The 27,824-nt window shown below is 41.5% G+C and overlaps 2 protein-coding genes across 4 annotated transcripts in view; both read left to right on the plus strand.

Annotated features, from left to right (window-relative positions):
- Positions 1–2,852: 2,852 nt before the first annotated feature.
- On the plus strand, positions 2,853–15,296 carry kansl3 (KAT8 regulatory NSL complex subunit 3). 3 transcript variants are annotated; one of them, XM_080048218.1, is made up of 19 exons: positions 2,853–3,023; positions 3,826–4,100; positions 4,446–4,616; positions 6,958–7,048; positions 7,682–7,867; positions 7,989–8,117; positions 8,237–8,353; positions 8,461–8,559; positions 8,949–9,020; positions 9,140–9,214; positions 9,560–9,717; positions 9,833–9,896; positions 10,546–10,734; positions 11,706–11,862; positions 12,616–12,795; positions 13,070–13,157; positions 13,375–13,502; positions 13,878–13,984; positions 14,421–15,296. In XM_080048218.1, exons 2-19 carry the CDS (start codon positions 3,889–3,891, stop codon positions 14,649–14,651), a joined length of 2,454 nt encoding a protein of 817 aa, XP_079904344.1. In that variant the 5' UTR covers positions 2,853–3,023; positions 3,826–3,888; the 3' UTR covers positions 14,652–15,296. The 3 variants fall into 3 exon arrangements, with proteins under 3 accessions (XP_079904344.1, XP_079904345.1, XP_079904346.1); XM_080048219.1 differs by lacking the exon at positions 13,375–13,502 and having other exon boundaries at positions 14,421–14,557; XM_080048220.1 differs by lacking the exons at positions 12,616–12,795; positions 13,070–13,157; positions 13,375–13,502.
- Positions 15,297–18,905: 3,609 nt separating this feature from the next.
- The window catches only part of bmp1a (bone morphogenetic protein 1a), a 30,610-nt gene continuing 21,691 nt past the window's right edge, over positions 18,906–27,824 (plus strand). Inside the window, exon 1 of the mRNA XM_080046702.1 lies at positions 18,906–19,270. Within this exon, the coding sequence (XP_079902828.1) occupies positions 19,126–19,270 (145 nt within the window). The 5' untranslated portion in view covers positions 18,906–19,125. The remainder of the gene's footprint in view (positions 19,271–27,824) is intronic.

Consider the following 27,824-nt stretch of genomic DNA (forward strand, 5'->3'; position numbering starts at 1 on the left):
AAATACAATTTCATATCACAACAATTTAAAAACTCACCATTGTGGCACTCAAACTGGTTTGGTCTGGATTGTGTTAAGTTCAGGGGTCGAAATGAATTGTTCATCAAGGGCTCTGTCTTTTAAACAGGGTTCCTGCAGGGACCTTTGGCATTACATAAGGGGGGGTTGGGGGTGGTCTGGCTGTTTACTGGAAGAGGTCACCACTGCTTGTATTTGTCTGGAAAAAAGGCACATAGGGATACATAGAGTGTGCTACAATGGTAATTTTTTTAAATAGTTCAGGCGATTCAAAATTGACATTTAATATAGGCCTATACAGTGGCTTGAAAAAGTATTCATACCCCTTGAACTTTTCCACATTTTGTCACGTCACAACCACACACGTACATTTATTTTATTGGGATTTCATGTGATAGACCAACACAAAGTGGTGCATAATTGTGAAGTGGAATGAAAATTAAATATGATTCAAATTTATTTTATAAGTAACAAACTGAAAAGTGTCGCGTGCAGTCCCCCTGAGTAAATACGTTGTGGAACCACCTATCACTGCAATTACAGCTCCAAGTCTATTTGGGTATGTCTCTACCAGCTATGTACATCTACAGACTGACATTTTTGCCCGTTTATCTTTTCAAAATAGCTCGAGCTTCAGATTCAGCGTCAGATTGGATGCAGAGTGTCTGTGAACAGTAATTTTTAAGTATTTCAAGATATTCTGAATTGGATTTAGGTCTGTCATTGTAGATATGGCTGTATGTTTAGGATAGTTGTCCTCATTGAAGGTGAACCTCCACCCAGTCTCAAGTCTTTTGCAGATTCTAACAGGTTTTCCTGCCCTGTATTTGGCTCAATCCATCTTCCCATCGACTCTGACCAGCTTCCCTGTCCCTGCTGAAGAAAAGGACCCCCACAGCATGATGCTGCCACCACCATGTTTCACGGTAGGGATGGCGTGTTCAGGGTGATGTGCAGTGTGAGTTTTTCGTCACAAATTGCATTTTGCATTTAGGCCAGAAACTTCAAGTTTGGTCTTATCTGCACATGCTGCGTCCCCCAAATGGTTTGTGGCAAGGTTTGGAGGAAGGTGCTGTGGTCAGATCAGACCAAAATTGAAGTTTTTGGCCATAATGCAAAATGCAATGTGTGGTGGAAAACTCACACTGCGCATCACCCTGTACACACCATCCCCACTGTGAAACATGGTGGTGGCAGCATCATGCTGTCCTGTTCTTCAGCAGGGAAGGGGAAGCTGGTTAGAGTTGATGTCATACTACTTACTGTAGTTTGGTCTGGCTTTGCGAGACTAGAGTTGATGGGAAGATGGATGGAGCCAAATACAGGGCAGAAAACCTGTTAGAGTCTGCAACTGACTTGAGAGTGGGGTGAAAGTTCATCTTACAGCAGGACAACTGCCCTAAACATACAGCCATATCTACAATGGAATGGTTTAGATCAAAGCATAGTCATGTGTTAGAATGGCCCAGTCAAAGTCCAGACGTAAATACAATTGAGAATATCTGGAAAGACTTGAAAATTGCTGTTCACAGACAATTTACATCCAATCTGACGCTGAATCTGAAGCTCGAGCTATTTTGCAAAGACGAACGGGCAAAAATGTTAGTCTGTAGATGTACAAAGCTGGTAGAGACAAACTCCAATAGAATTGGCGCTGTAATTGCAGCGATAGGTGGTTCTACAACGTAATGACTCAGGGGGGCTGAATACTTTTGCACGCCACATTTTTCAGTTTTTTGTTTATAAAGAAAATTGAAAAACATGTTTAATTTTCATTCCACTTCCCAATTATGCTGCACTTTGTGTTGTTCTATCACATGAAATCCCAATAAAATAAATGTACGTGTGTGGTTGTTACGTGACAAAATGTGGAAAAGTTCAAGGGGTATGCTTTTTCAAGCCACTGTATATATACAGTATGCACACACACACACACACACACACACACACACACACACACACACACACACACACACACACACACACACACACACACACACACACACACACACACACACACACACACACACACACACACACACACACACACACACACACACACACACACACACACACACATATTTAGAAGATTAAGTTATTTTCTATTTTAGCTGATGTCTGAAGTATATACTGTTTTGATCTTTGGTCAGTGTTTTCCCTAGAATTGAGACATACTGTAGGAGTAGGGCATTTAGGGGGGTGCAAGGATGTGGGCACTTGAAATTGGGCATTCTGGCAGCCTAAACTGGGGCAATCGATTTTGGCTTAAAGAGGCATTGTTTGTTTTGCTATAACTATGTTGAAACCTTATCTAAATGTTCTTGTTTACGTTTTTGTTTTTCAGTTCTGGACCTTAAACAGAGACCAAACAAACAAAAAAACAATGCTTAAAATACAAACACAAAAGATGTGCAGTACTTTCAGTAGGTACTTGGTGTTTGCACATGGCTTGTGGTTAATGCATGAGCTGTAACTAGGCCTATATTTTGCCAACTGCCTTACAATTACAATCTAGGGAACTTGTCTCTTTCGCAGTCAAAATAATAAATAAATTAGGTTGTGAAGTGAAAACATGCACTTAACACACTAATCAAGATAATTCACATGTAGTCTACTAGTTTACTTAGCTATAAATACATTATTAAGATTGAGTATTTTGTCAAGATGATCTAGACTAGAGACTCTGCTTTTATCAAGAGTCTGCTATGATCCCCTGCTTTGATCCATTCCCTTCTTTGATCCAGACCCTGCTATGATGATTCTGCTCATTTGTCCAGGCCAGGTTTTGCGTCCCTCTCTCACTGACGCGCCATAAACTGGGTTGCCAGGTCTGTTGAAATGTAGGCCGGACCATCGTAACAAAAGGAAGCGAGGCTTGTACGCATCAGATATTCGCGTTTTACATAGCCTCTGGAATATCCCGATATATACGTCTTCATTTGGTCTATTGTCTTAAAAGTATAGACTAAAGCGTCGCGACAAACATGGAGTAGGAGGGCGGGAAGGTGAGCAAAACAACAGCAGCGACGGAGGCGCCGTTCAGTTAGCCTTTAGCTCGCTAGGCTAACGTTAGCATGCCAGGGCCAGCCCACAGCCAGTCAGTCCCAAACATTAATGGTGCATAATGTGCCAGCAGCCGTCTAAATGAGTTATCACGTGTAAGCGATGTGGTGCTATTGGATTTAGAAGTTATATTCAACACCAAACTGGTCGATGTTTTAGCCGTATAAGCTAACAGTATCCAGTAGTACATGATAGGCAATGGGTGGAGCACACTGTGGACAAAGCACCTGCATGTTGACACAGTCTGCAGTGCATACAGCTTCACTATTATTATTATTATTATCTCCCCTTCTCATAAATCTGTCTTTATGTCCTCGAATAGTCGTTTAGTCCATGAAATAAAATATGTCCATCACTTCCCCAAAGTAGAATGTAGCCTAACAATGTTTTGTTATCCAATAGTCCAAACCCCAAAGATATGCCATATTGAAGCTGGATTTTTTATTTTATCAATTTAAAGAAGTGTCCCCCCCTTTTTCCTAAGCTCTGTTATGTTCAACATCATAATTGCTGGTTTGTAGAATTGTGTCATATGGATAAAGGAATAATCCTGGAGTATGGCTCCTCTATAAAGGTGACTTAACTCATTGTTTTGAAAAAGCCTCCAAATTATTATTGGTCATTATATTTTCACCGGCTCTGTAGTTCCCCAACACTAGCATACACTGATATTGCCATTTGAAACCAGCCAAGAGTCCATTCAGCCTATCTCACGGTAAATACATTTTGTCTCTTCTTGTATAGTTTGGTCTGAACGCACACAAGTTGAGCTCTTCCCGGGGCCCTTTGGGGCCCAGGAAGAGCAGGATGTATCGTGGTGGAGATAAGGACTTCCAGATATCGGCGCGAAAGATGGGCACATCCTTGCTTTTCCAGCTGTCGGCTCATGAAAGAGAGCTAGATTTGGTGTTTCTGGACCACAGCTATGCCAAGCCATGGAATGCCCACCCGGATGCGAGCAGCGCAAGGCCCACAAGGACGCTGTTTTTTACCCCTCGTCGTCAGCCTGAATTTTCTTTGTGAGTTAAAAAAAAAATCCTCATCTTTAATTTATTAGACCACAGTTTGTTATTGTCATAAGCCTTCAACTCTGTTTCTTGAAGGAGAAGTAAGTGATATTTGTTTGTTAATATAGGTGTTTAATCTCTCTATATTCATACAGCAATCACTTAAATAGTATGAGCAGTTCATATCACAGGTCTCCCAGCTTTCCCGTAAATGGCAGATACAATTTCCCGCACCTTTTATCAAATCAGGAGACAGAGCGCTATAAAGAGGCGGGTCTCTGTGCCCATGAAGGATGACTTGCTGTTTCAATAATCTTCAGCTTTGCAGTGACTTGATTTTCTTTTCTATCTTTGCAGAGACTCTGACTCTGTAATAGATGTGGAGACGGTCACACCCACACCTGTTCCGCTGTACGATAATCAGAAAGCCCTGAGTGTGATGAAGGAGTGTGAGCGACATGTTCTCTTTGCTCGCACGGTTGCAGAGAGCCCTTCACCGCCTGATGACTGGGAGGAACATATAAACAAGTAATCAAACATCTGAAAATATCCACTGTTTATACTTCTATTTATTATCTACTCTTAGGGGCCACTCACACTAGGGCCGCGGCCCCGTGCCAAAGCTCATTAGCATACTAAAGTCTAGAACGTTTGGCTAGTGTGACCACGCCATCCGTATTCCAGCACGGAACAGCCCCTTGGCCACGGCACACCTGGGAGAGGTGTGCCGTGGCCAAAGTACAGATGCTAATGAGATGACACGCGCACAAGCAAGCGCACAGGCGGCGTTCCTGACGTGAATTTATTAAGGATGCATTGTCCGTTAACGTCCGCTGCCTTACTAGTCGGCACCAGAATTGCCCACCACTTGGACTTGTAGCTATAATGTGTGAGAATTAACGTGTGTGTAAGCCTAGGTGTGGGCTAATAAAAGAGGGAGAGAGCTAATTAGGTCGGCTCAGAAAGCACAGCAAAAAGGTTTTCGTGTTTACTCACGTTCGTCAGATGATTTTTTTTCTTTTTCCTCCCGTCAGCTGTCATAACTGCATTTACGCATGGCGGTGGAGACGCACCCAAAACAACACACCGCGGCCCGGTGATAAGGAAACAGTAGCCTACACTAAGGTTTAACAAGAAACTTTATAAAGACACTTAAAAAAACGATCTCTGCCCATACAAAAAGTTCTGACTTGGATTTGATGGAGCGATCGATGTGTACAAAACCATCCGGATACATATGGTCTGATGACGGGCTGTTATATTAATAATAAACAGCGTGCTGCATAGGGATGGGGATCGTTAATATTTATTGATATCGATACCTTTATCGATACGCCTTATCGATCCGGGTCTTTATCGATACCACTATCGATACTTTTCTATTATTATTATTATTATTATATATTTTGAAGAAAATATTATTTTTGGTTTTAAAAAAATCAAGTGTATACTATCTATGATAAAAATATATAAATGTTCGCACTTGTTGGTTAATGTATTGTCTACTGTCACTTTATCATGTTTTAGTGATTTGGAAAATATTTAGGAAATAAATAATTGTATTTTAAATTAAATTTCTAATAAATATTGGCATCAGTAGTTTAAATATATATTTTAAAATGATGAGAGCACTAATACAACTGTATTACTCATGTTTCTCGCCAAAAACTCAATTTCCAATTCCTTTACGTTACACTTGAACGCATCATGATAACCTAATAGTCGTTTTACTGAGCCAACCTGAACACATCATCACGCAGCACGTCTGAAAACTTTGTTTACTTTTTAAGCTAACTAGCTTGTATGCTGCCGATTACAACACGGATTTCACAATTGGATTACTATTTTTAACTGACGGGACAACAAGCTACACAGTCTGTGTGTGTGCGTTTACCGCTAGTACTTTGTGGATGATGAAGACGGGCCCGCCTGTGGTGCGGCGGCAGCAGCAGGAGGAGGAGTCTTTTAAATCCGGAGACAGTCGAAGGTACTGCATTTGGCCTTTATTTGATGCACAATGCTGATGTGCTTGGCCATTGAGGTTGTGTTCCCCCCTTTACAAGAAATGATTTTGCAACATAAGTTGCATTTCGCTTCTGCTTTATCTTCGAGCTTTGTAAAATAAAGCCAAACCATAGACCTTTTCGCCCGTTCAGCCATCCTCGCGAGCGAAGTTAACTGCCAGACTTCACTTGTTTTACTTTTAATACCTGTTTGCATATCATTCATAAACATTGGCGGACATGCAGCAGTGATTGGTTTGATTTGATTTAAATGCCGTGACGCGACTCGAGGGACACAATTGCGTTACAGGACCTACGGGAGAAAAAAAACGACGAGACTCGATAGTGGTATCGATAAGCCCAAACGTTATTGATTTTCGGGTTTAAAAAAAAGTGGAACCGGGTCCTTGATAGAACCGGGTTTCGATCCCCATCCCTAGTGCTGCACAAATATGAGACTGTTCACCGCGACCTATTACGTCAAGACTACATTTAAAAAAAAACAATAGCTTAAGGATTCTCGTTGCTCTAATGTGGAAGTGGAATATTTGATGCAAATTTGGCCGGATGAAAATATTCACAAACAGTCGTATAGCCTACAAGTAGACTAAGCTCCAAATCCTAAACGTGCACGGTGACGTAGGCAAGGTGCAAGTGTGCCCAGGCCACGAGCAGTGTGAGCACGGGCCTGCGGGGGGAGTGGGGAGGGGGGGGAATCGTGCTGAATCGTGCTGAGCACGGAACAGGCAAACGGCACTAGTGTGAGTGCGCCCTTACAATACTTGTAATCATCGAGGGTGGAAGCTCTGATAGAGATTATCTCATTGATCGTGCATTGTTTTGATGCGATTGTTATTCATTTTCAGGGCTGGATGGTCAGTGGCCCAGAACAAACTGTTCAATAAAGTCCTCAAAGCCCTTCAAGCTGAAAGGCTAGCCCGCATGGCCAATGAAAATGTAAGTTGTGCTCATTTTATCTTCGTTTCTCTAATTCTGTTCTCAAGATCTCTCTAATGACCAGATATTGCACAGTGTACTAAATGTATTACGTGACTGTTTGGACTCTTGAATGTTTATATAGCTTTTCATCTCTGCTCTATTGGATATCTATGTTCGGAGGTGGATGGTTTTCATCACACATCCAACACATCAAGACACCATATCTTGAAGAACAAAAAGGAGTGTACTCTGTTGGGATCATTTTGCTATAGAAATACTTGTACTGTAAACCAGTGCAATATTTTTTGACACTTAAAGCGCTGTTTTTGGGTTTGACCTTATGACACATCAATACAGAGATTATAAAATAATGACTACACACAACGGTTCTATGGGAAAAGATCAGATGTGTAGTGAAGGTTATTGATTAGCCAAGTTGTTTTGATTTTAAAATTTTTAAATGTAGGTCATGCTCCCACCTTTATGTGTGAATAAAGCCATTTGTAAATTGTCATTGCTTTCTTGACAATACCTTCTATGTGGTTTTGATGTTTAAGTGAAAGGATGGCCCTGACTATGAATCATTTGAATCCTTCAGTTAAAAATTATTGAAATATCATTGAATCTCTTTGGTGATCTTGTTTCCCTTAGGCTTCCAACGAGCCAATTTTGCGGAGGATAGCTGTGGACAAGTGTGCCAGGAAGGTGCGGCATGCATTGGCCAGTGTGAACTGGGACATCAAACTTACTCAGTGGTTACACACAACCATGATTGAATCCTTAAGCCTCGCCATGCTGGCTGCTTACCTGGATGTGCTGCAGACGCTCAAAAGCAAGGTATGTTGTGTGTAGCTGAATGAAGAGTAAGGCTTTATTTCCTCGTCAGATGTCTGCACCAGTATCTGCAATGTCTATAGGATTCTCGTTTCATGTCTATTCCTCTTTGTGTCTCTGGAAGTTGCCGTTGCTGATTGACAGAATGTTGCTGACATCATCAAAGACTGGCTCCCCGAGTGCAGAGGCTCTGTCACTGCTGCTGAAACGGCCCTGGGATCCAGCTGTTGGAGTCCTCTCCCAAAACAAACCGGTAACAAAACAATTTTTGTAATATATAGCATTTTCTGCATAACCCTTTTCTAACTTTTGTTCTTCATGATCTGTAAATGTTAAAGACCAGATCCCTGTCTCTTTTCCTAAATGTTTCAGAGCAAGCTTCCTGGATCCCCACTCATCCTAATTGCACCATCAAGCCCGACCAATCCTGCCCTCTCTACCTCGCGGCGAATGAGATTCTGGCAGTCACAGCTCTCTTGTCTGGGAAAGGTATTAAGTCTCTCTCAGTTAAATCTATTAGTGTAACCAATTAAACAAATATATATATATTTTTTTAAATCTCATGAAAGTGCCTATAACATTCTTTTCTGTGTCAGGTCATCCCAGTTCACAGTCATGTGAACAGCGGAGCAAACATCGGCATCACACAGTGTCTAGAACACATGTTGGGCACTGTCAGGGCCAAGGTCATGGAGGTAGGATGCTCTGCAGTAATTGCTGGTTTAGTGATGACGTATGTGAAATTCACGTGGTTGATTTTATTCCAAAGTGTGCACTTTTGAAATAGCATTTACTGCACGGAAACATCTTAGCAGAAGAAACTCTCTAGCATAAATCCGCTGTTGTTTCATTTGTCTTTACTAAGGTTCTTCTTAGCCCTAGCAGTTTACTTCCTTAGATATGTTAAGTTAAAATGTCTCTTATGGACATAAAGCACACATTACTTTGACTTTCTCAGCAGTGATCATGTCTGTGAAAAACATTGTCCAGTACAGATTTTTTTTATTTGTTTCATGTTTGTTTGTTTTCTTCATATGTGCGCTCAGATGTATTAATTATGTGTTTGTATACATGTTACCACCAGGTTCACAGTCACTTCCCCCACAAACCCATTATCCTGGTTGGCTGGAACGCTGGTGCTCTCATCGCTTGTCATGTAAGACTTCTTATACCGCATCTTAGTGATCTAATGTGAGGCCAAAGGGTTTTACACCCAGGATGGAATGCAAATGATTCTTTTTATTTCAAGCTTCATTGAATTCTGATTACTTACAGGTATCGCTTATGGAGTATCTGACTGCCGTGGTGTGTCTCAGCTTCCCCCTGTTAACAGTCAACGGGCCAAGAGGGGTAAGACCTGATGTTAATACTTCTGTTATTTAATTTTTTTTTTTCTACCAAAAACTTTGGTGTTAAGGCAGTTAGTTGTCAGGAGGTTGTAATGAATGTTAACGTGGGGAAAACTATTACACCAGTGTACAATACCTTTTTAATGTGCAATTTCTCAACGCAGTTTTTAACTACTATATTTATGTATTTATTTATATAATATTGTTTGGAATGTATGATTCAATGTGTTTTTAACTTGTGGGTAACCTCCTTACAGGAGTAGCACTTTGAATTTCAATTCACGTTTCTAATGATGCAATGACTTTAAAGGCATATCATTTTATTCTATCCCTTCATTGTTGGCAGGATGTGGACGACCCGCTGCTGGACATGAAGACCCCAGTGTTGTTTGTGGTGGGTCAGAATGCTATGCAGTGTAGCATGGAAGGCATGGAGGAGTTCAGGGAGAGGCTGAGGGCAGACAACAGCATGGTAGTGGTGGGAGGAGCAGACGACAACCTCAGGTCAGTCATGGCCTCTTATTAAGAGCAAGAAATCATATTTGATGGTTCTAGCTGAATATCAGTGTTTTAATACCCTTTTCTAGCAATAGTAACATTAAATGATCTTCCTCCACAGAATAAATTCAGCAAAGATGAAATCAGAGGGACTGACGCAGACAATGGTGGACCGCTGCATTCAGGTTGGTCTTTGTAACCGTACACTTTTAGAATTTACACAGTTTTCTCTGGAGTCCTTCTGAACATTGGCAGTATCTTTTGAGAAGAATAACAATAACAAGTTGTAAAATTGTCCAGTAAGCTTATAGAAGAATCCCAGCTGAACCCGGCCTCCCTGTGTACTAGACAGTTGCAGAGGATAACCAACTCCATTTTAAATGACAGTCTGAAGGAGTTTTAGCTTCTTCCCTCTGGAAAAAGGTTTTTAGTTCCAAGGTCTAAAGCCAAGCGATATAAAAACAGTTTTGTTCCAGCTGCAATCACTCTTGTTAAAACAAGCTGTAAAAAGCTGCACATTTTGAACAAAATGTTTCTGGAGCCTGTATTCTAGTATGTATTATTTATTAATTGATTTTTAGATAATTTTATTTAGTTTTTTACTTTTCTATGTAAGTTATGCTGGACAGTTTTAAGTGTTTTCAATGGTATTTATTAGCATTTTGTTAGCATCTTGATTAGCACCAGAGCGTTTTTTATTTATCTTATTATCCCATTTGTGTTGTATGTGGTGTCTTAAACTGTATGTCATGGAAGCCCTGCACTTTTAAACTCCATAAAACAAATTGACCTACCGGTACAAAAACATAACGTGTTTTTCTTTGGTCTCTGCAGGATGAGATCGCTGACTTCTTGTCAGGAGTGCTCACACGTGCGGAGGGTCACGGCCATGGCTCAGGGGAGATGAGGGACCTGGACACAGAGAAGAAGAAAAGGCCTCGACGGGAGCTTCCCTTTGACATGGAGAGAGGACGGCCTTCCTCCCCTGCACTAAGAGTTCCCATCTCTCCATCAGGTTCAGAGGTCAGTTAATACGACAAGCAATTTTTCTTTTCTTTTTTCTTCAAATAGTCAGAACTGTAGTGTTACTTACTTTTAATCTTAAGATGAACACTAAGGGAGGCATCTCATTAATAACTATAAGAATACTTTAAATAATATATATTTTCACTTGGAATATAATAGAATACAGGTGCCCCCAAAATCGTCTAGTCGTTGAAAAATGATGGAGAAAAAGGGGAGGACTGAAAGTGTTTGGAAAGACGTAGTGTCCTTTTCAAAAGAAATCTTCCAGATAATGTGCGGACTCGATTTTGATGATTCTGGTTGTGTTATACTAGCCATACTAGCGTCCTCCCTCCTACATACTCAACATCTATATACTACATACTGTCTACTCAAAGATCGATTGTGTATGCGAGGTGCGTCGAAACGTTCACACTGAAGTATACTCAAGCAATAAAGAATTTCTTCTTCTTCTTATAAGATTCCGGCTTTTTAGACGCTGTTTAACGTAGTACCGCCCTCCACAGGTTAGATATATATTGAACTAGATTTTTACATCCAGTCCTGTGTTGTGAAGGAAATGCAGAATTGTAAATAAGGAATTTATCACTAGAAACGCCAGCGTTCTCTCATCGGCTACCTATAACCGCAACGCGGGTCAAATCTACTCAGATGTCTGAGGCACTGGGAAATTATTTGTTAAAGGAAGTAGGACCCTCAACTTTCTTTTATTTATCTCTTTGGTATTGTGGTTTTTCAAATGTCTTTCTTTGATTTTCCATTTATAAAATTCTTAACATTTTGTACACTGCATTTGGGAGGACTTATAATACAGATATCGTCTGAGCCGACTGCAACCATGTTCAAATCAAAGCATTTGCATCGACCGATTATTAGAAGCAGTGGGTTAAAACCGTATACATTGTTCAGTGACAGACACTAATGAATTAGGTCTCATCAGATGTTTGTACTCCTCACTGTGTCCACAGGATCTGTCTAGTGTCTGTAGCAGTCCCACTTCAAGTCCCAAACCCAAAACGTCTGGTCTGTCCCCAGCACAGAAGTCCAGTCTGATCACAGCCACGCAGCTCCTCAAGACACACATGCAGCGCTCTGGCACCGTACTCACTCACAAGCAGGCTCAAGGTTAGCTCAGCACCATGCTCCACTCTGGATGCATTCAAAACGAAATGTGCCCCATTTACCAACACGTGCGCAGTGATCCTTGGTACCTGTGCGTATGCATTGGCACCTCTTCATATTTGCCCACTTATTCTGTAAACCTGTTTCAATGAGTCATTCACCTCAACTTGTGCCGAATTCTGCCAAGGCTAGGCAAACAGGGTGGAGGGTATGTGAGTTGTGAAACTGATAGCAAAAAAAAAAAGATTTATAAGCAATTTCACGTGTCACGACATCTGATGGGGCAAGATGCAACGTGACTGAAATGATCTCGTCATCTTCTCTCTCTTCTCTTCCTAAAACTTTCCTTTCTGGCTTTGTTTCCAATTCATTCCAGCTCAGTTTGCTGCTTTTATGAAACAAAACATGCTTGTGAGGAAAAATGTTCCTCCTGGCACCCCTCCTTGTATTTTTGGTAAGTGTCTGTCCCTCTTCCTTTTTCTCTCCTGTATCTTTTCACTTCTTTCCTTGTTCCCATTGCCCTTATTTTAAATTAATGTGTATACTAAAAACTGAACTGGCTCCACACTGAACACCCATTGTCATTTCCTCATGATTTACATTTCTTAAACTCGCAATGTTACTTTTTTATTTTATTGCCGAGTTTTATGCTACCGACAAAAAACAATTGTGTAAGATTTAAATTGAGGGTAGGGTTAAAGAAGGATAAAACAGCCCCGCATCATGTATGTGTGTATGTTTGTTTGTGTGGTGAAGTGCCAGTGAGCAGTGATCAGATGGAGGGCATGGACAGAGATGAAGTGAGGTCCCATGGCAAGAGGAGGCAGACGCCTAGTCCCACACCAAGCAAAGCCTCCAAAAGAGCCAAGATCAAGGTCACCATTGTTTCCCAAAGCGAGTCAGCAGGGGGCACCCTGAGCCCTGCTGCACAGGAAGGTACAGATCCTTCTATCTATTCCCTTCCCTGCTTAGATAGATAGGCAGAAGTTTGACATTGACTTGAAGGATTCATTGTGTTTTCATTATACATTGAGAAGATTGTTAGTGTGATCTGATATTGCTCTTTGTTGTCTTGTGGATTGATAAAATCCATAGTTGGCAGATAGGTTTGGAAAAATCAGATGTTTTGAGCAGCTCACCTACCGAAGTAGTACAGCCTCCCCCCTAATTAAATAACTGTTTGTCATGATATAATTCTTCTTCCATGCAGTGGGTGTCTCGGGGAAGCCCTTAACGGTGACAGTGGGACAGACTGTGGCTGGAGCCAAAGAACTCTCTGGACTTCTTACAGGCCAGCGGTAAGCTAGCCTAGTTCAGTACATTCAGTATATAGCGCTTAAACCCCCTAACTATGCCTGCACCCATGCCCACTCCCATTCTGTTGGGACAAAAGTGTGTCTGGTGCAGAGGGTTTGGTGAGGGGTGCACTCCGTAGTTTATGAGCTGATTGATGGCCGAACAGCACTTGATTGGGGTAGCTCCTGAGTAGACTGGTGGTTATGTGTGTCACTGCAGGTCTGGTAGTCTGTCAGAGGTGTCTTGTGCCCTGTCCCCGGGCTCCAGCTCATTCAACAGCGTGCAGCCTTGCATGGTGACAGGGTCCTCCACACCAGTCCAGGCGCAAGCTCCGGCTACTGCCCAAGGTATCTCTATCCTGTCCTGCCCTGCACGCCTGTTTGCACTCTCTACGCTGCAGCCTTCAGAATCTCAGCGCAGTAGTGTCAACACACAGTGCAGTTGTAACCGCTTTGTAGAGTGTGATCAAAGTGTTGAACACTGGATGAGAACAGTGTGTGAGGACAACATATTTCAACAGACATCATCATTGATCACCTCTTGCGCCATCACTGTCCGTCCCAAACTTTACCCTTTGGACATGACTTTCATATGGTGTGCGTGTGACTGTGTCTATCTAGTTTAGGCCTGTTGGGGGTTAGTTGTTGTGTTAACATTTCTTCAGCATTGATTTCACCAATATGGCAGCTCCATTGATCCAATGTCTTTGTGTTTGTGTGCAGCGCCTTCCGCCAGCAGTCTGCTACAAGGCCTAAGTTTCAGTCTTCAGGAGATCGTCACCAAAGCTCCTAGCTTGCCTTCCTTGGTAGCAAACACAGGGAGCACTCAGGTACCTCTACATACTTACATGATTACTTCATGTCAAAGTTCAAAGCAACAATGGAAGTTTAAAGCTTAATGTCCGGTCACAGGAATATTTGTATGCTATATTGAAGAAACATTTTCCACAGTTTTAAACATGGAACATCACCTTTTTAAGCCTGTAATCAATGTGTATGGGTTAATGATGAAATTTCAACAGCTGATAATACATATTTTGTGGTGCTGTTGAAATATGTTTCACTCCACCAGATTTATATCAATAGACTCATTTATATTAGTCTTGGTATACCTTATGCAATGGCATATGAATTACATATAGACTGTTAATTAGATTTTATTGATGGAAGTAAAAGATGAATTTCCTCCTCAGTCTGTTGCTGTGCACAACAAGCATGCTAAAACCTTACACTATTTCCTGTGTATTTGCTTCCCTTTCCCTTCAGTGTGGTAAGCCACAGGGTCCGGTCCTGGGCTCCGTCGGTACCAGCAGCAGTACTGTACTGCGGGCGGTGCCTGTGGTCACCACTGGAGGAGTGGCTAAAACCACCGCCATCCACCAGCTGCTCACCAATGGCGGGCTGGCCAAACTTGCCAGCAGCTTGCCTGGCTTGGCGCACATCACCAATCAGACCGCTGGTATGTCTCGAGCTGCCAAAACACGACGGCCACGTTGAATGCCCGGGGTTCATTCATCCTTTGTATTGGAAACAGTAGTTCAGGATGTCTGTAGGCCAGAGAGCATTGCCATAGAGGAAGGACCACTCTGCCAACGTGTGTGTAGTTAGTTTGCCTGGAAGAACCTGACTGCTTATTAGATTTGAAGAGTCAGATTGTGCGGCTGTACAGCATTAAAGGTCAGATCAGCAGCGTACAACATGTTTGGTTTTCATGTTCAGAAAGAGCCATAGGGAAAATGGAAGGTCAAAAATGACTTCCCGGCTTATGCTTGACACATAATGTTTATGTAGGAATGGATGCAAATGTAAAATACATGTATGGAACCATTTGATACAGAAGAATTGTGAATCAAGTTGGTATGGTTGACCAAATTAATTAAATAACCCAAAATGTCCAATTCAAGCTGCTTTTATATGTCAGATATGTTTGTTAGTCATTTCATGTTTGTGTTTATTTGTTTTGCCTCTTCATGTAGTAACATTTTGTAAACCCCTCCCTTATATCACCTGCTAATAATATCCATACGTGTGAATGCTAATCTTTTACAGAGACGTGATATTAAGCAATAAAATTATATAATAAATTAGCTCATGTCATTATCCAAACTCTGTTTCTGTTGTCACAATAAAGACTAGAATCAATCTACATGTTTTCATTGCTCCTGTTTTTTCTTGGGTTTTCCTCATTAGTGTCAATTGGTTGTATTACTAAACCCCTCTCGCTTGACTAAAACTCTAGATCTGCTCTTGGTTCTAATGGTGTTCATTGTCCAACACTATTGTTTGTATTTACTTACAACTAAGCAAAAAGGTCATTCTGAAAACTTCTTCAGAACATTTTGTAATATAGTCCAATACTAGAATTCTACCTTAGTAAATTTCAGGGATTAGCATGTGTAGCTGTTGGTGCTAAGCAGTTTTGTTTGTGTGTCAGTAGGACAGAAAGCCCCCACTTCCATAACAGTGACCCTTCGAGGAGCACAGCCAAGTAGAGTGCGATCTCTCAGCCAAGCTGGTGAGCTTGTGTTGCCGGTGCGCATTCACAAGCCAAAGGTGTGTCTCACTTTAAGCATCTAATGCCTGCTGATGTAAGCACACTTTACTTGGAGCTCTTTATTTGGTTAATCAACATCTTTAAGGTGATAACATGTGTTGGCTTCAACTTGTTGATTCATGCAATATCTGCCTTCTCTGCTTTCACACTGCCCTCATTGTTATATGACTTAATGAATATAATTTTGTTGGTTAGCTTTCAATATCTTCATGCCATGACAACCACAATGCCATGAGACATATTTTGCAAACCACAATATATGTTACACACAAATTAACACTCAATGCTCATACTGAGGTCTTAAAGTGTATGAACAAAAGCACAACATAGTTACCGTTTGACAAGAAAGATCAAGTGAGGACAAAGGCTTTTACTTAAATTAAGACTAATTCATTTTATATTTTGAAATAAAGTCAAAAAGGGGAATTACAAAAAAATACTGTAGGCAGTCTATAGCCACTTTTTAGAGCCTTAGAAGTGAATGTCTATTTACAACATTAAAATATTTTTTTATTATTATTTTATTATTATTCATTTTCTGAACGGTCAATTTCACTGTTCTTTTTACAGCAGTGAAAACCTTTGCCCTTGGTTTTCATGTGGGGATACACCTGATGTAAGCTGCTGCTGTGCCAGAGGCTTCAGGGAGCCAACGCCTGCTGATGAGACTGGAACCTCCCTGCACTGTTGAACACACCACCCCACACCACGCCTCCACAGAGAACTCCCCTGTCGAGATGGTTGGACAGGGCCAGGCAGATGGGTAGCACCAACTCTACTTACACTGCAATGGTGGTCCTCCTGCTACAGTCTGTGCTCTCTACTCAACACCTTTAAGTACATTCTGATAAATGCAGCCTATGTTGTGATGGTACCAACGTCCAGCCTCCAATGTGCTGACCTACATCTGAACTAAAAGAAAAAGAAGAAAAGCTTTTTCCTTTTGTCATGATCTCCATTTATAGACAAAGATAAGTGTGATGAACAGCAATGTCAGCTTGCTTGTAGCTTATTGTGATGTCACAACTGGATATTTCTGAACAACTCCACATCTGTGAGATAACTTAATTTAAATATTACTCACAGCTTCAATATTAATTATCACAATAATTATTTTCACACACTTAATCATAATAATTGCTTTTTGTGAAACAGTTTTCTTCTCCCGTGACAAACAACTTCCCAATGTGATATGTTAGTGTCAAAACTAAATTAAATGCTGATTAAATGTCAGTTATGGTCATAATCATGTCATTGCAAAAGCTTCAGTATGTTATCAAAGATGCCTGGCATAATAATAATAATAATAATAATAATAATAATAATAATAATAATAATAATAATAATAATAATAATAATAATAATAATAATTCTCAAAAAGCTGCAAAACATGACCAGGTCATGTTTGTTGGTATATATGATAAACAGTATTTGTTATTTCCTCTACTGTATAACCACATGTCCAATAGTCCAAACTACTGTAGAAAGCAATATATTTCCCATCTGCACTGTCATCACTTCACTGTATATGGACATCCTGTTTGAAACTGCCACAGTAAAAAGAAAAAAGAAATTGCCTGAAGACCCTCAACTGTGTTCCCTGTTTGATAATCTAAATATTTGGTCCTGTGCGTACAACACTTGTAGCATTGAGCAACACTTTGAAAGCATTGAGCAAGCTAAGAAACATCCCCTATTCAAAATATAATGAAGGCGCTTACTCTCATGCGTGGTAGTAAATACTGCTGTGTTTACAGCAACTGCATAAATACAGCCCACTCCTCTCAGTAGACATCCTGTAAATTCCACACAGCAGTCAGATAAGATAAAGAGAGGAGTGTGTCTCTTCCCTCTTATATAAACCAGGCTTTGTATGTAATATGCAGGGACAGCAGAACTGATGCCAGTCAGACAGAGGACAACAGAGCTGCAGTGGATATTCAAGCAATCCATCCGAAGTCTCTCCATCCAATCCTCACCTCATATCGATGGCAAGGGATTTGCTATAGTATTAGAGATTGAAAAAAAATCCTCTCCCCTTTCTGAATGCTTTTTTTTACTAATATTAACTTACAGGTAAAAATATGTTCTAAATACACATGGTGTAACATTGACACCAGTAATAGGCTTCAAGATGTTGGTAGTGCAAGAAAAAGTTATACAAACCATTTGCCTTGAAAATTAAACATGAACTAACTGTTCAAATATACAGAAAGATATTAAGAACAATAATGTCACTTATTTTACACTATAGGCAAACGTAGGCCTACATTTGTAATGCAGCTATAAATATACAGTGGCAAGAGAATAGAAAGGTCTTATAAACCTCACACTGGCCTATAGTATTGCAAAGTTGAGCAAATTAATCATTTATAGGTTTTAGGCCTAGATACATTAATTAATGTAGACTAATAGGTCTACATAGGCTGCTTTATGTTTATTTAGGCTACTTTCGATATAGACCTACACACTCTTCATCTAGGCATAATGTTCCGTAAATTGCCATCAGGTGGCGCTTTAATCACTTCTAATTGCTATGTGTGAGTATAGCCTATTCTGTAAAGGTCAAGCTCGGTTTGTTTGTTTGTTTGTTTGTTTGTGTATGTGCGCGCTCGACCGTTCGCGCGTGTGAAAGCGCGAGGAAGCGACAGGAGTCGAGCCCGGCTCGCACGTGTGAATAACCGTGCGTGCGTAAACAGTGCTTTCTCTTGTGTTAAGCGAAAAAAGGCAAAGGGAGGAATGTGAGTTTAATTAAACTATTACAAAAAGATACGGAAAATAATAAGCCTCAGGCCTTCAGTTCTATTTAAACATTTTAATTGAATGTACTTTTAGAGATAGCCTAATATGAGAGTTGTTGTTTTTTTCTCAATCTCTTGCCCCAGGGAGCTACATTTGATTACATCTTTACTTTGTTCGATTTAATTTTGAATGAATATGTCTATAATTGTAAACAGAGGACTGTGGAGACAACAGAGGGGATCATATCACCATGTTATTTCTTCACAAAGAGTTAAAAGCCTTCCTATCTGGTGAACCACATTGTAGTCTCTCGTATGCTCTTCAAGGACCCAGCTGATGGACCGACTATGGGAGCAATAAAAAACGCATCACCGAGTAGGGCATTTCCACCGCCCCTGTGGAGCTGCAGCCATATCATCAAAGTTTCCCAGGCAGCACTCTGCGCTAGCCCGAAGCGCCGGCTGGAGCAGAGAAATCACTGCCCCTAGAGCCAAGAAGACACCGGAGAGAGGCTGGATTTTAAACCCGCCCTCCAGAGGGATATCGTTTCCCCAAAAAACCTCCCATTTTCTCTCTCTCTCTCTCCCCCACTCTTCTCCCTCTCTCTTTCCCTCTGTCCCTCTCTCTTCCTTTACCTTTATCCCTCGCCTTTTCGCCGTGTCCCCCACCACAATAATGGATCTCGCGGCGAGATGTTTGCTTCTCTTGTCCAGTCTCGGCGTGATATTGGCGATCGATTTGGAAGCGATCGATCCGGGCTACTACGTGGACCACACTGCCACATCAGAGGTGATCGACTATAAGGATCCCTGTAAAGCTGGTAAGATCATTTCCCCCCTTTTCCCTGTTAAACGCTGCGTTGATTCACCTTTTTTATGTGGAAGTAGAAACATGCCACGAATCTGTTTGTGGAGCTGGCAAGAGATCGGCCAAAGAAACGCTCTCACAGAGATGACAGTAGTGTTTGTACTCTTTAAAATGCTTGATAGAACATTGTGTGCATTTGTTTTGTAATGAGTAACAGTTTTTCTGCTTTTTGAAACATTTGAGGCTCACACCGAGTCGCCTAGGATAACCCTGCTCGGAGTGTAGCTGCTTGGGTTGTTAGAATGAAAATAGAGAGGACGAGTCCTCGTAGATACATTTCTTGAGTCTGGAAAAGTTTAGCCCAAAGTGCTTGTTGAAAAGTTCCAGTCTCCTGCTTGCGGCATATCCACTTTTATTCTACAATATGTGCTTATAATTCCCTGCAGGCTGTTCTGCTGGTTATTAATACTCCCGAGCAAACAAAGGGAAATCTGCACTTTGATTTTTTTATTTTGGGACTTGGTCTCCCCTTCTAGGTGCTTTTTTGTCAGTGCACAAATAGTATTATTTTTTTCACCGGCCACTAAAACAAAGTGGAGGAGGGGAGAGAAGAGAGTACAGTGGAGCTTAGAATTTATGCACACATAATTATGTTGGCTGTTGTGTAATTGCTCTAGGTATAAATATGCCTGCCCCCTTTCTGCTCTTGTGAGACCTGCATATTTTCTCCAGTATTTGGCAAAAGCATAACTGACTTGTCATTGTAATCTTTTCTCTGTCTGTCTGTCTGTCTGTCTGTCTGTCTGTCTGTGTGTGTCTGTGTGTGTGCGCGAGTGTGCGTGTTTACTGTGAACTCACAGTCTTGCCAAATCCCTTTGGGGGAGTTTGAACAGATTGTGTTTTCCATCTGGTGAAAGTATTCAGGTTACAGACATATAGAGTTAGTTGTCTTGAGTCAAAATGAACTCTAAAGTCCTGGAAGTCCTCTCTGATTTGACATTTGACAATTTCTGATTTTGCGTCTGATTACACAACACGGCCCCTGACTGCTTTCTTCACGTCTCCCCCTGAGAAGAAATAGATTAAGTGTACAAGTCGGTGAAGATGCTTCTTCCTGTTTTCCTGTTGACTCATTCAAGTGGCTGTGCCAGATTTGTTTCGCATCAGTTTACTGGACACTGGACATGATGTTCAGACGGAAAGGTAAACGGATGACGGGTCAATGATGCTGTGTGTACATTTCAAGTGATTTATCTGGACTCTGTTTCCAGGAAGTCGTTAATATTCAGCCTAGATGTCTCATTGGGGACCTTCCCACTTGACAGTCTCCAGTCAGGATTTGTCAATTGTTTTGTCTTTCCTCTGACTGGGCACATCTGCAGACAGGTGGTCGGGAGTCGAGACGCTCACAAACTCCCACTCTCTTAACCCTCCCAGTCTCTCCAGGAGCTCTTCCAACACCCACCTGCTTTTCTCCTTCCCACTAAGCAGCACAATGTCCAAGATCTCTCAACTCTTCCTACTACTCCCTATTACTCCTCCTCACCCAGTGGCAATATACACCAGAGACACAATCTTTCACCACGGGGGCACTCGTGTAGTGGTTTGAGCGTCCCCCCTTGAGGCTTAGTCCTTGCAGCAGACCCGTTTCAAATGCGACCCGTGGTCATTACTCTGCATGTCATATCCCTCTCTGCCCCATTTCATCTCTGTCTCTCTGCACTATGAATAAAGCATTGAAAATGCCATACAAACAAATCCATCACTAGTATGGATCTGATGATTCTTGGGTTATTGAACCCCCCCTAATTTTTCAAGCTCATCACTGCGCTGAATCTATTTGATCCCTATCTGTTTTACTTATTGATTGTTTTAAAAGTGAGTGTGAATATCGTTGTGATACTCGATTAGTGACCCCGTCAGTTGGCTAATTGACAAAGTGGATTCAGTTCATTTCCTCAGATTATTAATTTTTAATTATTAACCTCTCACTTTTCCCGCTACAATGCATGTGTGCCAATCCGCCCCAGTTAAGCCAAAATACTCCCTTAATTAAAAGAAAATGTACAGAAGGATTAAATAACTCGTCAGTATACCAGTCTTGATAGAATTGTGCCCTGATTGAGGCAAGCAGTGCAATAACACTGGAGTAATGCCACTTATTTGGGAAGTTAACCAGTGGAAAATTCCTTACTTTTCAGAACTTCAAACTTGGCAGCATACCAGGAAGTCATTTAAGACTCTAACAACCCCCTGAGATTAGACCCAGTCTCTTTTCAAAATGAAAAATAGATGAGAACCAGTCACAACTCATTGTCTGCTCCGCTCTTATGATAATCACCAAAGCGATGACTGGTTTTGACGTTAACGTATGCATTAATTTATGAAAAAGACATCTTAATCCACTAAAGGCTCACGTGACTTCATGTCTGTCTTGTTTCCATGTTTGGCTTCCTTTTCTGCAGACAAGCCGACCTTATCATCCCCTTTTTCTCCTATCTTTTCTTTACGTGAGTGTTTTTTCTCGTCTCCTCTGGGCCCCCAGCTCTCCCTCCCTTGACACTGGCTCAAACACTTCACACAGACTGTAGGTCATTCACCTCGTGCCAAGGGAAAGCACGGCTGGAAGGTGGCCGTGCTATGCCACACCAGCGCAGGTGAGGTGAGTGCAGGCCATTCATGAGGGGCTCTTGGTGGGTTATCCTCAATCGGCTTTCAGCCTCTTAGACTTATGGCAGTCCTCGCACTGCCCGATGACTCAGTCCTTGATTCTGATTTGGTCATTTAAAATGCAAAAGCTGTGTTCTCTTTGATAACAGGGTTTCAGAGCTTTTGTTTTCTCTTATGTCTGGTGTTTACTCCCCGAAGTGTCAATCAATGTAGTGAAGGGCCTCTGGAAAGCCTTCGTGACCCACTAGCATCACTAAACGGTCCTGTGTGCTTGTTGGGACCTTACCAGTTAATGTTGCACTCTTTATTTTTTGAACTTTATGTGCTTTTTAGAATCATAAACATACCGGCAAGCACGTCATCCACGGTGGTTTGCACATGCCCCTTGCACGGTTTTCTTCCGATATTTATTTGATTCTAAAATGACATAAAGTGCAAAAAATATAGAGCGCTACATAACGAGGAAAATACAAGTCCCACCAAACAGACAGGACCGTTAAGTGATGTTGTAAAGTTGATCTTCTAACTGTCGGCAGAGGCAGGCTGACACTTCCCATTGACTACCATTATTTGTGATAAAGCTAATCAGTTGTTAGCGACCTTTTCCCATTTATTTTCAAAAAACGCACTCACAGTTAAAGGAATGGTTTCTGTCGCCTGGTCTTGAACCTGAGAGTGAGGAAACGAACCACAAGTAAAAATCGTTTCGCTATTCCTTTAAAATGCAACAGTAGCATTCTCTTTATAACAGGGTTCCAGAACTTTTGTTTTCTCTTATGTCTGGTGTTTACTCACTGAAGTGTCACTCAGTGTAGTTAAGGGCCTGTGGAAAGCCTCCCCGACCTCCTACATTATGATGATCCATCAGGCAGTCACTCATGTAGCGTGAGAGATTTATAATTCTAGTCGACCCAGCCCGTATTCATTTATTTGAATTTTTGAGTTTTGTTCATCTGAGGTCTCTGAAAATGGCGGCTCAAAACAGGAACTCAGTCCTTCTTCTGGCAACGTGATGGGCCTGACTGTTGTACTTCATGATTGGGCTTTTAAAAGCAACACTTAAGCAGGGGTTTTTCTTTTATCATGTAAGGCAGGCTGTATAGCTTAACACACACTGGCACACACTGGGTGTTTTTCTTACATTAGAGGACCACTGCTACTTCTCTCTCTGCAGGGTTCAGCTGATTAGGGAGTCGATCTATTGGTGGGATCTCGGGGCATTAGTAGTTGGAGCAATATGTTTGTCGTCACAGCTAAGTCAAAACTAATCTTGCATTGCATTATTACCAAGTCTTGGTACAGAGTCTAAGTAAGAGCAAATGCTTTAGGGAGAGCTCATTTTAATGGCTCAAAGAATGCCCAATTAGCCTACCATAATAAGCAGCTTAGCGGTCCCTTTATCATTATTCACGGTTTGTTTCCCCTTGAATAATTCATCCGTGCTATGTTGCTGTTTATCTGGAGGAATAATTTTTCTTTTGCCAAATACCTGTAGTGAATATGTATGGTGTTTTCTTTGGCTGGAGATGACGATTATTCATTGAAAGTGTTGAGGATTATATGAAATATGTTGTTCAGATTTAGTTCATCCGCAAGCCGATTTTAAAGTTTGCTATCATGGGAATCTGTTCTGAAGAAAAACTGCTCTTTCCCCACACACAAGACCAAACCAGAAATATGAAGTCTGGACGGTCGGAATAAGTTTTGTGGAAGGAAGAAAGTCCCTGCCATGTTTCATTGAATTATTCGTCGATGTGAGGAGCTCAAATACTGTGTATGGTTGACATTAGAGAAAGACAAATGGCTGGCAAGGTGATGACTCATTACAGGAGGTTGAACTGGTAGTTGGGTGTATCAGTAATCATTGGCAGGGATGAGCTGGGAAATCCAATCTGCTAATGGGCTTGATGGAGTGTTAAATGTTAAAGGGAAGGCGAGCGTCTTGCTGTGTGCCCTTTCGAATCTGACGCTGCTCTAATTTATTTTCATCAGATTGATGCCGCAGTGTGGTGACAGTAACCCGTTCTTGATCTCAACTGTGGCTAAAGACACTGACTTCAGGCGATTATTAACAAATAACTACTCCAGTTTCAGGCTGCCGCTTAATACAAGATCTCTTTCTTAATTATACCTTAGTTAAAGGTGGAGTCAGCGGTTCTTGAGAAGGCTTATTGACAAAATCACCTTTTGTCAAAATCAGTGAATAGCTCCTTTCAATCCGCTACATACACACAGTATGGACAGGTGAAGAGATATTCACTTATTTTGTATTCTCCAGAATTGTTGACTCCGCCTTTGATACTTCATAAGGATATCTCTCCTAATTATACCTTAGCTAACTTTGTAAAATGAACTGAATGCAAACAGGCAGACTGCCTTCTTCCTCTCCTGCTCTCTTGCACTCAAATTGCAGTATCAGGAAATGTCATGGTAAGCATTTGCTTAAGAAACAACAGCTGGTGTTTTACAATGGAGAGAGGAACCATATTTACATGACAACAGACCTGCATGATACAATTCATCTCTCCGTAGTTACTTAGCATTATGCTTTTTTGCTTCACAGAAAAAGTTTGCCTCAATCTTCATGTAACAGAGGCTTTGCTTCTGTTTTGTGCTATTTTAAACACAATGTTCTGAGGGCCACACTGGCAAACATTTGGCATAAAGAGCTGGTAGATAACCCTGATGGATCCTGAAAAGTGATACTGTCATCAAATGTTAATCACCTTAACGCAATACGCTATTGGCCTCTATTGGAATTCAAATGCAGCGTTTGTTACCAAACAGAGGCTGTGAAAGGCGGTGCCAGGGTATTGTGATGCATTCCAGGCGAACATATTTGCAAGGATTTTCTCAGCCCCAATCATTAGGTTTTGTATAGGGAAAGACTGTCTAAACATCTTTTACAAAGCACAGTTAGGAGTAAAACCACGGTCTCACAGTGGAGCTGGCCTTCTAAATATAGGCTGCTGGTGGCGTTAGTGTCTGTGTAGGCTTAATATTGATGTTTGTGCAGGTTTCAGTGGCAGATGTCAGCGTCTGGTGCTCACGGGAGGAGATTTATGGGAATCGTCCTGGAGTATTTGACACCGCAGAGGTCGAGGATAGGGCATAACACGAATCAATGGGATTAATTTGATTGAGATCGCATGTGTAATCTGACTGGATACGCTGATTGATGGGGGCAGTCTGAGAAGATGAGAAGGATTATGATGCTTTAGATTAACTAACACAATTCAGTGACGTGGGCAGGGGGGATTTTGGACATGTTGAACCCAACATTTCATCAAAATGATCTTGTCATACATTCAGCGTAGTCTCATTGTGTATCTTGAATACGAAGATTTGCCCTAAAATTTAAATCCCTTTTTTTGTGCTATCTGACTCAAAAACAGGATGTATAAACTAATACCGCAACAAAAAACCCTACTCTGATAACCTAACTATTCTGCAGCTGTTGCCATTTATGTAATGAATAATGTTTGCAAAGAGACACAGCACTGTACGTTATGGTGATCACTAGCCATCTGCCACATTCACTGTTTTTTTAATCTACAGTAAAACACACAATTCTCGCTGTGTTTTTGTACTGTATATCATTGCAGCACTCTGGATTCTAGATGAGTTTATCACCTTTCTCCATAGCCTGTCCTCAATTCAAGCCCGGCACTGCATACAAAAGATTCCCTAAAACCGTGTGTCTGTGGATAATTAAAGCCAGGAGACAAGGGGATTAATTCTCAATCCCTGCGAGTCTTTCCATAAAACGTGCAACAGCGGTCTCCAGGACGACTGCTGTGCCCGGGGGAAATGAGTCCCTAATTCCACCGGGGGCCGTGCATTTTGCTCACTTCAATCTCCACTGTTGTTTGAGAACAATGACACTGCGGATTAACTGGCCCTGTCTTCAGCACAGTGGTGAATGGCTTGGCCACTGTGAACCTCATGGGGGTGGGAGAAAGGCTGCACCTCGTTATTTGGTCACATCCTGCACATAACACTGCTAATCAGTGCAGATAGACACAGTACACTTAGAAAAGGAACGTCCTCCAATTTGTTGCTTTATTTCCCTCTGTCAATAATGGAGTGAAAATGAGTTTCCTGGAATTCTTTTGAATGCTTTTTTTCTCAGCGCTTACGGTCTTTTATGACAGCAACTTAGAATTAATGAGAAAGTGCTGCCTGTTCTTTGCAGTGCCCCCAGCCAGTTCCAGGAATCAAATAATAAAATGTGAAGATGAAAGAGAAATGTCCGTCTGTAGTAGTCAGCCTATCCGTCCTTTACTGTGCAACATCTGGCAGCTTCCCCTTATCAGTGGTGTTTTTGCTGTCAGTACGAGTGCTGAGTGTGACTAGCCTGCTTTGTGTCCCAGAGATTTGGTTGGGGTGAATTTGTGTTTTTATTAGAGGATCCCTTTGACCTGTGGAATTTAAACCTGTCCTCTGTGCGTGCCCTGTCTTGCCTGAACTGTGCTACACCTTCTTATTGCTGTCATTAGCCTATAATCCCAAACACAGTCATTCTGCTGTACATCCTCTACGACCTGCAGTGAGGAAGGCTGCCCTGCTGATTCTAACCAAAGCCAACTCCAGATTGTTCCAATAATACTCTTCAAGCGAATTTGGGATGCAAGCCAAATGGTCTAAGTCTTGTTCTATTGTTCTTTTCATCCCCCTTTCTCTGTTGTCTCAGACTTTTGTCAAGTATTTAAAGCTGTGCAGAATATATAGACTTTACTGCAGAGGTTTTTGTTGCATGCTAGATAGCATCTGAAAATAGTTAGGCATAATGTATCAATTCAAGTTATAGATATTGTCATTTAAACTTTACAGAAGTTTGGCTTCAATTAGGCGAGCTGTGCTCTGGTTCTTATTACGCAATAAGTTGAACCAATCACGGCAGTTTCCTGCCCGAACTTTCTATACGTTTTATAATATTTATGAACATTTATTATCAGATTTTGGTAAAACCTGATTGAGAACTGTAAATATAATATATTGACTTTTACTATTTTAGACCAGGCTTTAAGACTAATTCATCTACACATGACACATGTTCTTGTGTATTTCTCTCTCTGTAAGGATAGCTTGTATCAGCGTGACAAATTGAATATCTTAAAAATTTGAACCCTTTGACACACACAACCACTGGAAATCCCTCCCATAAAGTCGACAGTTTGGTGGTTCCCCGGGGCTTCTTACCCTTCTGGGTTTGTCTGCCCTCCACCTCAAACACACATCCAGAAGGCTGTCGTTTTCTCTCTACTCCACATGTGCCTTTCGCTTTACAGGATTGTGGTTTGGGTAGAGGGGATATACTTTCCTCCTGTCTTCACTCTCCATGTCATCTCCTGTTCAGACCCGGACTACAGTGCAACTCCTTCGCCCCTATCTCCCTCTCTGCTTCTCCCCTAACCTTCATCACCCCCTGCTGCCCCCCCCCCCTCCCACCCCCCCAACTACTGCATACATGCTAGGCAATAAATTCTAGAGACGTGCTGGTGTTAAAAGCCTGTAAAACCGAGCGCCCTGCCTCTACAGAGAGGACTCCGAGCTTACCCTATGCAAAAAATAGGGTATTTAGTAAAGGAATCCCATAAAGCACATTCCTCGTAAAGTGGGACTGTTTGGTTATTTTTCCCTCTCCTTGGCCTCATTAAAGAGCTATTACTTGTTCAAGGTGCCCCATATTTCTCCATGGAGGCAGCGTCAGGGTCTCACTGTATCATATCTGATAGCTCTCATTAACTATCCACGGGCGCCACAGCACACAGTGAGTTTTGTTGTTTGGTAACATTTGGATTGAACGTGGCTCAATTAACCATGTCAACGGTGTCAGGTTATTGAGTTCATATTTTTTCCTCACTGCATGAACCTTCACAAGCCACGTGCAATAA

The sequence above is a fragment of the Ammodytes marinus genome (assembly GCF_949987685.1).
Source record: "Ammodytes marinus genome assembly, chromosome: 2".
In the NCBI taxonomy this organism is placed as follows: Eukaryota; Metazoa; Chordata; class Actinopteri; order Uranoscopiformes; family Ammodytidae; genus Ammodytes; species Ammodytes marinus.

Excerpts from the sequence above, each read along its gene's own strand:
- kansl3 (XM_080048218.1), top strand. The coding sequence starts at position 3,889 with ATGTATCGTGGTGGAGATAAGGACTTCCAGATATCGGCGCGAAAGATG. Across the intron at positions 7,049-7,681 it reads CCCGCATGGCCAATGAAAAT|GCTTCCAACGAGCCAATTTT; the intron begins GTAAGTTGTGCT and ends TGTTTCCCTTAG. Across the intron at positions 12,796-13,069 it reads GAGCCCTGCTGCACAGGAAG|TGGGTGTCTCGGGGAAGCCC; the intron begins GTACAGATCCTT and ends TCTTCCATGCAG.